At 45.3% G+C, this 17,204-nt stretch overlaps 1 protein-coding gene and 1 long non-coding RNA gene across 7 annotated transcripts in view; one reads left to right on the forward strand and one right to left on the reverse strand.

Moving 5' to 3' along the window:
- MYH10 (myosin heavy chain 10) overlaps nucleotides 1-17,204 on the reverse strand; it is a 121,588-nt gene that overhangs the window by 95,285 nt on the left and 9,099 nt on the right. For all 6 annotated transcript variants that reach the window (XM_045083358.1, XM_045083360.1, XM_045083361.1 and 3 more), the window contains exon 3: nucleotides 1,675-1,831. In XM_045083358.1, the coding sequence (XP_044939293.1) occupies nucleotides 1,675-1,831 (157 nt within the window). The remainder of the gene's footprint in view (nucleotides 1-1,674; nucleotides 1,832-17,204) is intronic.
- LOC123392936 lies at nucleotides 72-1,680 on the forward strand. Its single transcript, XR_006607666.1, has 3 exons — nucleotides 72-569; nucleotides 677-753; nucleotides 1,582-1,680. It is a non-coding gene; the product is annotated as an uncharacterized LOC123392936 (long non-coding RNA).

Here is a 17,204-nt window from a genome sequence, read left to right on the forward strand (position 1 = left end):
TCCCTTCCCACTGAGCTAAAGGAATGTGGAGCATATTTCTGTATTGTTCTTAGGCTGTTTGCAACAGATTCTAGAACCTTCCCTGGCAAGTATGTGAAGCTCAACAGCCTGAAACTTCCTGGCCTTTTGAGAAGTTAGAATGGTCACGTGACCATCACCTCCCCCGCCCTCCACCGCCTTCTGGAAACTCCCCTTTCTGATAAACACTTCAGGGACCAGAGAGGGTCAACCATCCCCACTGGGAGAATGGACTCATTTCAATGGGAAATACGGACTCAATGAGAGAAGGAATATACTTTGTCCAGTTTCTTCTCCCCTGTAAGGCCAAGGCTGCTCATTCCTACAAATGCTTTTCTGCGTATATAAGGCTTCTTTTTCACGCAGACACAGAACGGAGAGCAAAGCAGCTGACCATCCTCTCTCCACGATCAGCAATTCCCCATGGCTGTGGGTCTTTCTCAGGACTCTCTGGCCCTGAAGCTAAGAAAGGGCATTAAACGTCATCTTTTTTCAGCCTGAGCGGATTCTGGATATTCCCCTGTCCTCACCCATCGATGACGCTCTCCTAGGTTTGAAGTACTTCCCGTTGGCCAGGGTTCTGGTCTCATGCACAAACAAGCAGTGGGAGATGGGCAGTGCACTTGGTGAATGCCCTCACACTGCCCTTCAATTTCAGATCCAGCCTCTGCGACCCGCAAGACGGTGACATGCGGAAGCAACATATCCCGTTCCCGAAGATGACCAAACTATTTTGTAAGAACCGATAGATCTGGGACACCTGGGTGGGTCAGTCGGTGAAGCGTCTGCCTTCGGCTCAGGTCACGATCCCCGGGTCCTGGGATCAAGCCTCACGTCGGGCTCCCCGCTCAGTGGGGAGCCTGCTTCTCCCAGTGCCCCTCACCCCATTCTCTCAATCTCTCTCAAAAGCATAAATAAAAAAATCTTAAAAAAAAAAAAAAAGAACCAATAGGTCTTATCACACTTTATGAAGTTTCTTTCTGAAACGATGAAAGGAGAGGGAGCGTTACTACAGGAGAACTCACACAACACCAGGAAGGCCCACGTTTAATGCTGTCTTTTCAAGTGATAACATGAAATGTGTTTGAAACTGCTACGTTCTGGCTTCCAGGAAAATGTCCCCCCCGTAAACATTGTGTCTAAAGGCATGATGCAAATGAGTGACTCTTCCCATGTACATTTTATCCTAAATCCAAAGGGGAACAGTCGAGAACAACCGACTTACCTGTGCTTTCGAACGTTCCCTGTTTTAAGACAGAAATACTTTATGACCTTCCTTTCCCCAAGGCGGCCTCTACCTTTTCTGTTATTCCTCCTGTGGCTCTTCCTGTGGGTTCTAATTCCTAGTGCAAGACAGCTCTAATCACACTGGCTTGCGCTGGTTGGAGAGCAAATATACATAAAAACTAGATGCTTTTTTGTGAAAAGACAAACATGGCGTAGTTATGATGGCAATCCTAACTTCCTCCAGAAAATGACCACGCTGCCCGTTCCAATCTTAAGAATTCAAAATTCTTCTACAATAAACATCTGTTACACTTTTATTTATTTATTTATTTTAAGCTGAAAGCCCTTTGGAGAACAGATAGACACACACACACGGAAAACCGACCTGTCCTTCGAAACCGTATCTGGGCCGCGGACGCTCCCACTTACCCTGCAGCATGCACCTGTAAGCAGACTCCGAGATCGCATAGATGTGCGGCGGCATCTCGTGGCGTTTCTTCCCTCGGTACATCTCAATAATGTTCTCAGAGTAGATTGGAAGATTCTTGTAAGGATTTATGACTACACAGAAGAGTCCAGAGTACGTCTGGAAGAAAAACAAAATCGTGTTAAAAAATGAAAACCCAAAGTCCCTGAACACATCAGACGGCCAGAAACCACACAGCGCCTGGAGCAGGGGCCTTTGATGATCTGAAAAGGTGGTTAGTAGAGAGATTTGCAAAAATGTTAAAACTTCTCTAAATTTTTTGCTTCGGAAAATATGGTTTTTTTTTTCATGAAAGATAAATTACTTATGTTATCTTTGTCATACGTTTGTTTGAAATGCATTTATTTAAAGAAAACAATGGTTTACTATTTTTAAGGGAATTTGTAAATACATTTTAACTTGGCTATCATTTCGAATACAGTGAGTACCGATGAACATAACCCACACGGATGCTCTTTGGGGAGAGCCTCAATTGTTATTTTTTTTTAAGATTTTGCTTTTAAATCCTCCCCACAGCCAGCGTGGGGCTTGAACTCACAACCATGCGATCAAGGGTCATGTGCTCCACCCACTGAGTCAGCTGGGAACTCATGGGTCCCCAGTTTTTCCGAGCCGCTAGTCCAGAGCACATAAACCTTTCCTGATCAGCACGATAACCACTTTTCAGGATGGACACTGAGTGCACTTTTGATTTGGGGGTTTAAATTCCTTAAGAATGACTTCTGAGAAGAGTGCACAAAACTGTCCGCCTCACACTGGGGTGGTGGCAGGAGGGCCCGAGGCACCTGGGAAAGGGCAGCCCGTGGCCCCGTGATGAAGGCCTTCTATTCAAGGGGAGCTGGGGGACCACATCTCCAGAAACTGGGGACTGATGGTGTCCAGCGCGAGGGCCCGCTTCCGCAAGGACAATAGCTGCGTTCACACAGGTGGGAACCCTGGGCAGCTGCCACCAGAAGGCTCTCGAGAGACCACCGGACTCTGAACACTCGAACAGGGGAATGCAGGCCGGCCCGAAGAAGGTAAGTGGTCAGAACCACGTCCGAGCTGCTCCCCCGCAGACTCCCTAGAGTCACGGTCATGGATCACACCTCCCACTGGGGGGAGGGGCAGAGAGAGGACAAAAGGCGAAAGGCTCTGGCCCCCATTCACCGGAAGCGGGGCACCTGTCTTACTTCTGAGCTGACACTGAGCCTGAGACCTCAGCCCTCGCTGACCACCGGGGCTTCAGACCCCGGCTCTGTCTCGTTCAGGCAGCTCAGGTCCCTCGAGAACCCTGGCCAGCTCCGGGCCTCCCCACCATGGCACATACCCCCGGCCAGCCTCCCTGTGCTGCTACAGAAAGGCAATGGGAGGCAAGAAACACAGGGGTCTCCGTAAGGGTGAGGAAACTAAGGCTAGGCAATCTTGATTTCATATTTTGTCGAGTTTAACTTGTATGCAGACAAGTAGACAAGCCACAACGATCTACCTCAAAGAATTTTTCTATGTACCTCACCGCTGTTCCATTCAGAAATGAGATCACAGGCTGTCACAAAGCTACACAGTCTGCACTTCACTTTTTAAAGATTTTATTTATTTATTTACTTGACACAGAGAGAGAGAGAGAGATCACAAGTACAACGGGGAGAGGCAGGCAGAGAAGGAGGTGGGGAAGCAGGCTCCCCGCTGAGCAGAGAGCCCGATGTGGGGCTTGATCCCGGGACCCTGAGATCATGACCTGAGCCAAAGGCAGAGGCTTAACCACTGAGCCACCCAGGTGCCCTACATTTCTCTTTTATAAGAGGTAAATTACAGGGACGCCTGGGTGGCTTGGTCAGTTAAGCGTCTGCTTTTGGCTCAGGTCAGGATCCCAGGGTCCCAGGACTGAGTCCCACATCGGGCTCCCTGCTTCTCCTTCTCCCTGTGCCTCTCCCCCTGCTTGTGCGCGCGTGCTCTCTCTCTCTCTCTCTATCAAATAAATAAATCAATCTTAAGGAAAAAAAAAAAAAGAGGTAAATTACAGACTGGCCAAAAAGAAAAAACCACAAACCAAACAAACAAACAGTAAACCCCCAAGAAAGTAAAAATGTGGAAGTTCGGTCTAACATCTCACAGCATGGGTGACGTGGTAGCAGGTCTTAATGACACTTAAATCAGAAATCATTCCAACATATGTGTCTCCCACCTTGGGGGCGCTCTTCTGAGGTCTAGGATTACAAAGATGACTCAGTCTCACAAATATGAGTCCATCATCTAAAAACAAGGTTAAATCACCATCGGTATCCTGTGCCTGCCAAGCAGGGGGAGTAAAAAATGTTCTCAGGCAATACAATATTCAACCTTACGGCTTCAAGAGCTGCCTTTGAACTATCTGGAAGTTGGCTCCAGTACCGGGTTCCTGTAGAACTGATAGATAATGGGATCGATACTGTGTCCCCCTATCTTCCCCAAGGCATATGGCAGGAGGGCGATATGTTGTTAAAATATGTTTCTGAGACCCTGACGTTCCAATCAGACCTCATTCAGTGCCTGAACACACACATGAGACATTACGTACCTTCAAGAAATACACACTCTAGGTACAAAGACAGTAAATGTGCACTCAACAAACACAGAAAATAAGGCACAAAAAAGAAAGTGGTACAAAAAGAAAAGGAGAAAGGTGAACAGGATTATAAATAGGACAGAAACTCTGGAACAGAATACACAACCAACCCCAGATCCTGAAAGTCAGGGCCATCTCATCAGAAACTGTAAAACGAGGTATGAAATTCAGGCATCGATGGTCTCCGAGGTTCTTTCAAAGGCTATTTAAAAGTTAAAAGAAGGGATTTAAAAAATCGTATTAAAACATAAAATTGGGTGGCAGGAGACAGCCAAGGCAGAGCGAGAAGCTCAGCATCGCTGAAAGTAGTTTGTGTCATGGAATGTGCTTGGCGGCAGGAGCTTAGAAAGGCTGACTCAACAACCTAGTGTGTCCTGCATAGGGGATCCACTAGCAGAGGTTCAGGGGAGATGCAGGGGAGAAGCATGTTTGTAAAGTGTAGATAGGGCAACTCCATGGAAAAGATACCAAAGGGCAAGAGATGAGGAGTGGGGAGTGGAGACTACTGCACCAGTCCCAGCACAGTGACCGGGCCCCAGTGAGAGGGAAGCGGGGAGTCCTGAGAACACTGACGTGGGAGGGAGACTCAAAGGCACTCAGAAGCTCTGAGTATAAAGGCCACGGAAGACACAAGCTAACGACAGCTCCACGTTTTCAAGCTTGAGAGGCTGGAAATGTTACTGATGGATGGGAAGAATGATTTGATGCGTGGGTAAGATAGCGAACCCCCTTGGAGCATACTGAGATGGCGGGATGCTGAAAGGGGATTCACTATAGCAGGCAAGTGCAGGAGAACACCCAGTGAGAGCCGGACACACTGACTGCCGAAGCCATGAGAACACTCTGAAGAACCACAAAGGCCTGAGGGATGTCTGCACAGCCTTTAAGACCCCAGCTCCTGTTGTTGCTGAGCTGACCTAAGGGAGACAGAGTAACACATCTGCACAAAAAGCCTGCCATTTTTCAAACATGCTATGCTGCTTTACGCCTCTAGGCTTGTATGTACGCAGATTGTTCTGCCTGGCATGCCCGTCTCCCGTCCAGTATCAGGAGGTTCTCCCCACCCCTATGAGTGCCAGGCCTCCTGTTAAGACAGGAATGTGCATACACATTATTTCAAGGTTTGAAGGATGCGGAACCAGGAAACAAGTGAGCATGGAGGTCAAGGCCGGGGCATAGAGCGAACATGGGACGGAACTGGGGGGTCTCACACACGCCACTCCCCACCCAGAGCTCTCGGGAGGACATCAGGCCACCACCCAGAAGGAGAGAGATCACCCACACCGTTTGCAAACACTGCACCCACATAAATTCACATGTGTGTTTAAGGGAAAAAAAAGAACCAAAACCTGATAAAAGAAGGAAAACATCATCAACCAGAGGCTTCAGAGAAAACATTTACCTAAGGAAATCACCAATAAGATAAGTTAAAAGAATATTTTCAGAAACAGAGTTAGAGCAGGGACTCCATGTACCGGAACAGAAGCACATGCGGGAAAAGCTGTGGGGAGTGATCCGAGATAGAAAACCAAAACTCCACAGCAGGGAAAGTAAGGAGTAGAACAGCATCTGGAAATGCAGCGACAGACCCGGCACGTTTATCCCGGGAGCTCCCTTCGCAATAAGAAGTAGGACGAAGGTGCATAATACAGAGAAAGGAGGCACGAGGGTAAAATGACAAAAATACTTCAAGGACAGATGAAGACAAAAAACAAAGCAGAGGTCACCAAAACAGGAACCACTGTGGCTTCCTTGGGGTAAGAAAGGCCAAAATTCTATAAAAAGAGCGATCGTCCCAAGCACATGTGAAACTGCCCCGTGCATGTGTGCGTGCGCCTGTAAGTGTGCAGGGTGGTGTGGACGCACACCCCCAAATAAGCCATGGAGCCGTCCAACATGGGGGCGCGGGCTCCGACGAGATGACGCATGTGGACAGTGCTCCCCACTGGTGGCCTGACCCCCGGAGGAACGGCACGCAAGGACACGGCTACCGCCAGGACAGGAACAACGTTTGGATTACAGGAGACACAACGCCTAATTGCATAAGGTGAGCACGCCCGGACCTGGATGCAAACATACCAAACCAACCACGCTCCACATTTAAGAGAAGGATGGACCATGTGACAGCGACCGAGTATTTGACGATCCAGCATCATTCTTCCTGTCTTCCACAGACGGTAGTTACAAACCCCAATGCTGTGGCAGGGAAGCAAGAGGCCGGGCAGAGTGATTAGCAGCGCACAAGGGCCAGGAGGAGGGTGGACACCCCCAGCTTTCCCCCCCAGCTCCCCCGGGCTGCTCATGGCTACACCCCGAGAGTCATGGGTGTCCCAGGAACACCGGGCCTCGCACAGCACAAAGCCCAGCAGGGGGGGATGCCAACCCCTGGCGGGCTCCCCGTGCTCGTCCCCTTTGCCTGACTGCCTGCCCAGAGCGGAACTCTAGAACGGGCTTTGGGTCAGCAAGAGCAGCAAAATCACAGTCCCGGTTGGCAACCGACAGAGGACGCGACACTGATGACTATGACCACAGGCTACCCCCACGTGCCCTGTGAGTCCATCTGTGCCGCCCTGTGTTATCATCTCGGATGTGTTCAGGTGAGTGAAAAATGGATCGAGAATTCTGCTGGAGAACTGGGAACCATTAAAAGAAAAACCATAAAGGAGGAGCTGTAAAAATAAGTAAGTAAGTAAATAAATAAATAAAAAGCCTTAAAAAAAAATCATAAAAAGAAAACACCAGATGAAAACTGCAACACAGGGGCGCCTGGGTGGCTCACTTGGTTAAAGCCTCTGCCTTCAGCTCAGGTCAGGATCCCAGGGTCCTGGGATCGAGTCCCACATCGGGCTCTCTGCTCAGCGGGGAGCCTGTTTCCCTTTCATTCTCTCTGCCTGCCTCTCTGCCTACTTGTGCTCTCTGTCTCTCAAATAAATAAAAAATCTTAAAAAAAAAAAAAATACCAGAGACTCCATGAGGCACGATGAAAAGGTGACCCGAGAGCATCTGTGTCCGCGGAGGACAGAGGCAGGTGGCAGAAGCCGTCTCCGAAGACACAATGGCTCTGGATGTTCCAAACCTGACCAAAGGCATCGAGCCACAGGCAACAAGCCCAAGCTCCAAGCTGCATCTAGAGAAGAAAACTCAGCCCGAGCACATCCGAGCTGAACCTGTTGGCCCCGTGGCAGGGCACGCAACTCGTGGTCTCAGGGTTGTGGGATCGAGCCCCCGTCGGGCTCCGCGCTCAGCAGGGAGTCTGCTGATGATTCTCTCCCCCCACCCTGCTCCTCCCTCCCTTCTCTCCGAAAATGAGAGAGACGGAAATGTATGTGAAGACACAGAGAGCGGCCGCAGCACACAGGCCAGGGGCTCAGAGCCAACCCTCAGCCTTGACAGGGGGCTATGATGTGTCTGGGCAGCGTCGAGGGAACAACGAAGAGAAGGATCAAAACACATCACGGGGGTAGAGGAAAGAAGCTCCAACAGTAACAAGAAAGGTGGCTTCATCCGGACGGGGGTGGTGGAGGGCACAGAACTGGCCGGACCAGGAGGAAGCAGGAATCAGATGGTCCATCTCAGTCAAACTGTACATGTATATAAGCTGGATATTCTGATTAAAATGCTGATATTGGGGGCCCCTGGGTGACTCAGTGGGTTAAAGCCTCTGCCTTCAGCTCAGATCATGATCTCAGGGTCCTGGGATCGAGCCCCGAGTCGGGCTCTCTGCTCGGCGGGGAGCCTGCTTCCCCCCCCCTCTCTCTGCCTACTTGTGATCTCCATCTGTCAAATAAATAAATAAATAAATAAAAATCTTTACCAAAAAAATTATTTAAAAAATCCTCAACAAAATATTAGCAAGCAGAAGGAATCTAGTAGTATATAAAGAGACTATCTGTTCCTTCCCAGGTCATTTAAATACTCAAAAACATATATAATTCACCACGATAACAAAATAGCCACACAAAAAAAGAAAATCACACTATCATCTCACTGGGTGCTGGAAAAACATTTGATAAATTAACATCAATCAGGATTTTTAAAAAGTTCACCCATTCAGGATAAAAACTAGGAACAGAAGGAAACTTCCCTTAATCTGATCAAGACTAAAAACAAAACAAAATGGAAACAACCATCATTCTTTTTTTTTTTTTTTTTTTTTTTTTTTAATTTTTTATTTTTTATAAACATATATTTTTATCCCCAGGGGTACAGGTCTGTGAATCACCAGGTTTACACACTTCACAGCACTCACCAAATCACATACCCTCCCCAATGTCCATAATCCCACCCCCTTCTCCCAAACCCCCTCCCGCCCGGCAACCCTCAGTTTGTTTTGTGAGATTAAGAGTCACTTATGGTTTGTCTCCCTCCCAATCCCATCTTGTTTCATTTATTCTTCTACCCACTTAAGCCTCCATGTTGCATCACCACTTCCTCATATCAGGGAGATCATATGATAGTTGTCTTTCTCTGCTTGACTTATTTCGCTAAGCATGATACGCTCTAGTTCCATCCATGTTTGTTGCAAATGGCAAGATTTCATTTCTTTTGATGGCTGCATAGTATTCCATTGTGTATATATACCACATCTTCTTGATCCATTCATCTGTTGATGGACATCTAGGTTCTTTCCATAGTTTGGCTATTGTGGACATTGCTGCTATAAACATTCGGGTGCATGTGTCCCTTTGGATCACTACATTTGTATCTTTAGGGTAAATACCCAATAGTGCAATTGCTGGGTCATAGGGCAGTTCTATTTTCAACATTTTGAGGAACCTCCATGCTGTTTTCCAGAGTGGCTGCACCAGCTTGCATTCCCACCAACAGTGTAGGAGGGTTCCCCTTTCTCCGCATCCTCGCCAGCATCTGTCATTTCCTGACTTGTTGATTTTAGCCATTCTGACTGGTGTGAGGTGATATCTCATTGTGGTTTTGATTTGTATTTCCCTGATGCCGAGTGATATGGAGCACTTTTTCATGTGTCTGTTCGCCATCTGGATGTCTTCTTTGCAGAAATGTCTGTTCATGTCTTCTGCCCATTTCTTGATTGGATTATTTGTTCTTTGGGTATTGAGTTTGCTAAGTTCTTTATAGATTCTGGACACTAGTCCTTTATCTGATATGTCGTTTGCAAATATCTTCTCCCATTCTGTCAGTTGTCTTTTGATTTTGTTAACTGTTTCCTTTGCTGTGCAAAAGCTTTTGATCTTGATGAAATCCCAGTAGTTCATTTTTTCCCTTGCTTCCCTTGCCTTTTGCGTTGTTCCTAGGAAGATGTTGCTGCGGCAGAGGTCGAAGAGGTTGCTGCCCGTGTTCTCCTCAAGGATTTTGATGGATTCCTTTCGTACATTGAGGTCCTTCATCCATTTTGAGTCTATTTTTGTGTGTGGTGTAAGGAAATGGTCCAATTTCATTTTTCTGCATGTGGCTGTCCAATTTTCCCAGCACCATTTATTGAAAAGGCTGTCTTTTTTCCATTGGACATTCTTTCCTGCTTTGTCGAAGATTAGTTGACCATAGATTTGAGGGTCTATTTCTGGGCTCTCTATTCTGTTCCATTGATCTATGTGTCTGTTTTTGTGCCAGTACCATGCTGTCTTGATGATGACAGCTTTGTAATAGAGCTTGAAGTCCGGAATTGTGATGCCACCAACGTTGGCTTTCTTTTTCAATATCCCTTTGGCTATTCGAGGTCTTTTCTGGTTCCATATAAATTTTAGAATTATTTGTTCCATTTCTTTGAAAAAGATGGATGGTACTTTGATAGGAATTGCATTAAATGTGTAGATTGCTTTAGGTAGCATAGACATTTTCACAATATTTATTCTTCCAATCCAGGAGCATGGAACATTTTTCCATTTCTTTGTGTCTTCCTCAATTTCTTTCATGAGTACTTTATAGTTTTCTGAGTATAGATTCTGTGTCTCTTTGGTTAGGTTTATTCCTAGGTATCTTATGGTTTTGGATGCAATTGTAAATGGGATTGACTCCTTAATATCTCTTTCTTCTGTCTTGCTGTTGGTGTAGAGAAATGCAACTGATTTCTGTGCATTGATTTTATATCCTGACACTTTACTGAGTTCCTGTATAAGTTCTAGCAGTTTTGGAGTGGAGTCTTTTGGGTTTTCCACATATAGTATCATATCATCTGCGAAGAGTGATAATTTGACTTCTTCTTTGCCGATTTGGATGCCTTTAATTTCCTTTTGTTGTCTGATTGCTGAGGCTAGGACCTCTAGTACTATGTTGAATAGCAGTGGTGATAATGGACATCCCTGCCGTGTTCCTGACCTTAGCGGAAAAGCTTTCAGTTTTTCTCCATTGAGAATGATATTTGCGGTGGGTTTTTCATAGATGGCTTTGATGATATTGAGGTATGTGCCCTCTATCCCTACACTTTGAAGAGTTTTGATCAGGAAGGGATGTTGTACTTTGTCAAATGCTTTTTCAGCATCTATTGAGAGTATCATATGGTTCTTGTTCTTTCTTTTATTGATGTGTTGTATCACATTGACTGATTTGCGGATGTTGAACCAACCTTGCAGCCCTGGAATAAATCCCACCTGGTCGTGGTGAATAATCTTTTTAATGTACTGTTGAATCCTATTGGCTAGTATTTTGTTGAGTATTTTCGCATCTGTGTTCATCAAGGATATCGGTCTATAGCTCTCTTTTTTGGTGGGATCCTTGTCTGGTTTTGGGATCAAGGTGATGCTGGCCTCATAAAATGAGTTTGGAAGTTTTCCTTCCATTTCTATTTTTTGGAACAGTTTCAGGAGAATAGGAATTAGTTCTTCTTTAAATGTTTGGTAGAATTCCCCCGGGAAGCCGTCTGGCCCTGGGCTTTTGTTTGTTTGGAGATTTTTAATGACTGTTTCTATCTCCTTACTGGTTATGGGTCTGTTCAGGCTTTCTATTTCTTCCTGGTTCAGTTGTGGTAGTTTATATGTTTCTAGGAATGCATCCATTTCTTCCAGATTGTCAAATTTATTGCCGTAGAGTTGCTCATAGTATGTTCTTATAATAGTTTGTATTTCTTTGGTGTTAGTTGTGATCTCTCCTCTTTCATTCATGATTTTATTTATTTGGGTCCTTTCTCTTCTCTTTTTGATAAGTCGGGCCAGGGGTTTATCAATCTTATTAATTCTTTCAAAGAACCAGCTCCTAGTTTCGTTGATTTGTTCTATTGTTTTTTTTGGTTTCTATTTCATTGATTTCTGCTCTGATCTTTATGATTTCTCTTCTCCTGCTGGGCTTAGGGTTTCTTTCTTGTTCTTTCTCCAGCTCCTTTAGGTGTAGGGTTAGGTTGTGTACCTGAGACCTTTCTTGTTTCTTGAGAAAGGCTTGTACCGCTATATATTTTCCTCTCAGGACTGCCTTTGTTGTGTCCCACAGATTTTGAACCGTTGTATTTTCATTATCATTTGTTTCCATGATTTTTTTTTTTTCAATTCTTCTTTAATTTCCCGGTTGACCCATTCATTCTTTAGAAGGATACTGTTTAGTCTCCATGTATTTGGGTTCTTTCCAAACTTCCTTTTGTGGTTGAGTTCTAGCTTTAGAGCATTGTGGTCTGAAAATATGCAGGGAATGATCCCAATCTTTTGATACCGGTTGAGTCCTGATTTAGGACCGAGGATGTGATCTATTCTGGAGAATGTTCCATGTGCACTAGAGAAGAATGTGTATTCTGTTGCTTTGGGATGAAATATTCTGAATATATCTGTGATGTCCATCTGGTCCAGTGTGTCGTTTAAGGCCTTTATTTCCTTGCTGATCTTTTGCTTGGATGACCTGTCCATTTCAGTGAGGGGAGTGTTAAAGTCCCCTACTATCATTGTATTATTGTTGATGTGTTTCTTTGATTTTGTTATTAATTGGTTTATATAGTTGGCTGCTCCCACATTGGGGGCATAGATATTTAAAATTGTTAAATCTTCTTGTTGGACAGACCCTTTGAGTATGAAACAACCATCATTCTTAATGGGGAAATGCTGAAGCTTTCTCTCTGGGATCTGGAAAGACACAAAGATGCCCATCCGTGATCACCACTTCTCCGAGCGTCCTACACAGCACAATAAAGCAAGGGAAAAAACGTGCCAGAACTGGAAAGGGAAACAGAAAACTGTCATTATCTGCAGACAACGTAAGTGTGTTCTCAGATAATCCAAAAGAATCTTCAGTTAAACTGATACAACCTATTAAGAGGTCTTGGTAAGATTTTGTTTGTAAAAAACATGACAACGGGGTACGCCCGGTTGGCTCAGTCGGAGGACCGAGTGACTCCTGATCTCAGGGTTGAGTCTGAGCCCTGTGTCGGGCAGACAGATTACTTAAAAATAACATCTTTAAAAAACAAAACATGACAACAGTATTTCTACATAATGGCACCAATCACGAGACAATGCTGGGCGCCTGGGCAGCTCAGCTGGTGAAGCCTCTGCCTCCGGCTCAGATCATGATCTCAGGGTCCTGGGATGGAGCCCCACATCGGGATTCCTGCTCAGTGAGGAGTCGGCTTCTCCCACTGCCCCTCCCCCGCGCACGTGTGCGCTCTCTCTCAAATAAATAAAATCTTAAAAAATGAGAAAGAAGAAAAAGAAAACAATGCTGAAACCACCATTTAATAGCATCCAAAAAACCAAATACCCCAAAATAAATCTAACAAAAGATGTACTAGCCTCTACAGAGAAAACCAATCAAACACATTGTGAAAAATTAAGAATGAAGTCAGTGGGTATACGTGAACCGGAATGTCAAATATCTCAGTTCTCTCCCAAAATGATCTTCAGAATCAACAAAATCCCAAACAGAATCCCAGAAAGGGTGGGAGTGGGCAAGATACTGACAAGCAGGTTCTAAGATTAATATCCAAACGCAAAGATTTTGACAACTACAGCGAGAGCCTAAAGAATGCCAAAAACGAGCGCAGGCCACACTGGACAGCAGGACTTACCAGAAAGCTGGCATGACCGAGACAGTGGGATCTCAGCCAGAAGACGGACGCATGGACCACATACAGAACTGTGGGCTGAGCATGAACTTAGGAGCACACGACACATGCCATGGAGAAAAGGGCTCTATCAGGAAATGGCACTGGGTCACCTGGACAGCCATCTGGGAGAAAGATGAATCTTGTCCCCATCTCTCCCGCTGCAGAGACTCCAAGTCCAACTCCAAGTGGAACTGGGGCTAACCCCAAGAAAGGCAGCATCACTTTCCCCTCTCAGACCAAGGGCAGGAGGAGAGTGAAGTCAGGACCTTTGCCTCCAGCCCAGCCAGGCCCCTCCGTCTGGGCGGTCAGGAGGCCCCAGGCCTTCTTAGGCGGAAGGCCTCCCCCCTATAGCCCCCCTCCCCCAGCCGAGGCAGCAGCTCGGGCCCATCTTGTCCCTGAAGATGGAGGTTGTAGCATGGGCCGGCCACCACCAGGCAAGGACCCCGCCAGGACCGGCCCGCACCTGTCTGCTGAACTCTGTCCACGTGTGGGTAAACTGCCCCCTGGTTGAGCTCTCACAACACCTGGTTCGAGGACCTTCTGTCTCCCGCTGGAATTCCACTACATCAGGCTTTACCCAGAAAAGCTGAATGCATGGGTTAGACAGACGTGTACCCCAGCACGCAAGATTTCCCTTCCTTATCTACAGACAGAAAGGTGTGCCTGTGTGCCCCAGGGACGAGCCCCGGACTGGGAAACACAGATGCCCAAAATGTGCTGAACGCACAAAGCGGGTCAAGAAGCTTGGTACCGTACGCTCTGACAAGGGGAATGAAATAACTCAACCTTTTTAATTTCAGGGCCCTGAAACCCTCTTAGAAATCAAAGACTTGGAAAACTTTTTGCTTTATATAACTATATATGTTGCCAAGTTTTTGCAATTGTGTATCTATTAATTTTAGAATAACAATACATGTTAACATAAATAACATTTCTCATAAAAAATAACGTTTTCTGAAATCAGAGCGAGAAGGGTGGTGGTGTTTCATGTTTTTGCTGGTCTTTTTTTATTATGGGGCTTCACAAAAATAGCTCCATTTTCCTATGTCTTCACATTCAATTTGTTGTGCTATGTTGTCTTGGTTGAAGCGTCTGAAGAAAATTAGCCTTGCAAAGATACTTAGTTGGAAAAGGAAGGTGCAGTTTAACTGCCTTTTTACATGACTGTGGAGCTACGTCCTCGATGCTGCATCAAAACCCCAGAAGTGAGAATTGGTTCAAGATCTGAGGCAAGGTGGCGTCTGAAATCCTAACCATGAACTTGCATGCTGTTGACCTACATCAAAATCCAGTGGCTTACCCTGCCTGTGGAAAGACTCTTTTATCCCTGCATGACTTTGTAACAATGTACACATCATTTGGAAAACAGTGGCTCAGGGGCGCCTGGGTGGCTCAGTTCTTAAGCATCTTTGCCTCAGGTCATGCATGATTCCATGGTCCTGGGATCGAGCCCCATGTAGGGCTCCCTGCTCGGTGGGAAGCCTGCTTCTCCCTCTCCCCCTGCTTGTGTTCGTTCCCTCTCTCGCTGTGTCTCTCTCTGTCAAGTCAATAAAATTTTTAAAAAGATCTAAAAAACAAAACCATTGTCTCAATGACTTATACAAGTCTTCCTTTTTCTTTTTCTTTTTTTTTTTTTTTGAGATTTCATTTATTTGACAGAGAGAGACACAGGGAGAGAGGGAACACAAGCAGAAGGAGTGGGAGAGGGAGAACCAGGCTTTCTGCTGAGCAAGACACCCGATGTGGGGCTTGACCCCAGGATACTGGGATCATGACTCAGGCCAAAGATAGATGCTAAACCAACTGAGCCACCCAGGGATTCCTAGGCAAGTCTTCCAAATGATGACATTTTACTATTTGACATTAAAAAAAAAAAAATCAGTCATTAATATCACCATCTATCTCATCAGCAAGGGTTTCAAGTGATGACAAGCTGTCACATTCAGTGATAAAACAATTTCTCTAAATCCTAATTTTTTAAAGATTTTCCTTTATTTTTTTATTTTTTTTTTATTAGAGAGAGAGAGAGTGCATGGCAGGGAGGGAGGGACAAACAGACTCCTTGCCAAGCAGGGAGCCCAACGCGGGACTCCATCCCAGGACCCTAGAATCATGATCTGAGGGGAAGGTAGATACTTAACCGACTGAGCCACCCAGGTGCCCCTCACACAGTGTATTAAAAAAACGTGTACTCCAGGATTGACATTTAATAAAATCGATCATCTCTCCTGCTTTCTCAAGGTTGTTCTCACATGCAATGATTAAAATGACCATTAGTATAGTCCAGAGTCCCTGCCTCTTTTTGTGGTAAGATACATGCGGTTTCCCCATCATTACTCTTCTACCATCAGTTGCATCACCAACAGTGGAAAGAGCAAATCATGTCTTCAAATCATCAGGAGAACAGTTGTGCCCTCACGGGCCCCCTGGAAGAGTCTTAGGGAAACCTTGAGGGTCCACAGGCCACACCAGGAGAACTTCTGAATTATACCAAAGAAAAGCAGTAGACATGAAACTTAAAAAATTTAATACTGAGTGAAAAGGAAGACACGAAAGCCATACACCATGAGACTCATTCCTGTAAAAGTTCATAAACAGGAAAAACTAAACTATATTGGTTAGGGGAGGCATACTTAGTTGAGAAAACACACCAGGGGATTTGAAGACACTTCTCAGTAATTAAGAGACCAAGCAGAGAAAAATTAGTGAGGAAGATCTAAACAGAATTTAAGAGCTTACCCTGATGGCCACAGATGGAATCCCATAACCAACAATAACAGAATTAATGCTCTTTGCAGACACAGCGAACGCTCATCAAATGAGACGACACATTGCATTAAAGCCTCAACAAAAACAAGGAATGCTATTATGTGAACTACATTCTTTGACTGCAATGCAATTCATTTAAAAATCAGGAGCAAGGGGCGCCCAGGTGGCTCAGTTGGCTGAGTGCCTGATTCTTGGTTTTGGCTCAGGTCATGATCTCGGGATCCTGGGATCAAGTCCCGTGTGAGGCTCCACACTCGGTGGGGAGTCTGCTTGTCCTTTTGTCTCTCCCTCTGCTCTCTCTCAGAAATAAATAAATAAAATCTTTAAAAATGAATAAATAAAATAAATAAAATCTTTAAAAAATAAAAAAATAATAAATAATAAATTTAAATAAATAATAGTAAAATAAAAATCAGTAATAAGATAACTTAAAAAACCCACATTCAGAAATTTTTACACTATCCTTTTGAAGGGCTCATAGGTTAAAGAAGAAATCCTAACAGAAAACAGAAAATATTTAGGACCAAGTAATAAAAATGCCACGTATCCAAATGTGTGATGTGAGCTAAAATCGTTATTAGAGGAGACATTTACGCTTTTCATTAGGAAAGAGGATGAAAATTCATGACCTGAGAAGTTGGGAGGCCAGCGAGAATCCATCCAAAGAAAATACAAGGATTTAACGAAAGTTAAGCAAAGTAAGCTACATAAGTGAACGCATGTTAGAGCTCATCTCTAGAAAGGGGTCCAAAAGGCCCCCCCAAGTTACTACGGGCTCTACATCACCGCACCTCTGCTGTTCCACTTGACCTGACTGGGGAGTCCCAACGCCCAGGTCACATCCCTCGCGATCGTGGTTTCCTGCAGCCCCACTTTCTTACCAGGATTCTTTAAAGTCAAGTGCTCGAACGCCAGTCTCGGGTGGGAACCCCTTCTCCCACCCCCACTAACTGCACACACCACTGCTCCAAACTCCCGGCTCTGCTGGGACCTTAATGCTTCCAGAAGAACTCGGGTCGTCCTTCTGTAAAGAGTAAAGGGGGGGCATGCTTTGAAAAGTAACTCAGACATCATTTGGGGTTCCTGACTTCAGCTGGAAAAAAAAAAATCAAACTTAATAAAAG

The sequence above is a fragment of the Mustela putorius genome, unplaced genomic scaffold (assembly GCF_011764305.1).
Source record: "Mustela putorius furo isolate JIRA1106 unplaced genomic scaffold, ASM1176430v1.1 tig00000695_pilon_pilon_pilon, whole genome shotgun sequence".
Classification (NCBI taxonomy): Eukaryota; Metazoa; Chordata; class Mammalia; order Carnivora; family Mustelidae; genus Mustela; species Mustela putorius.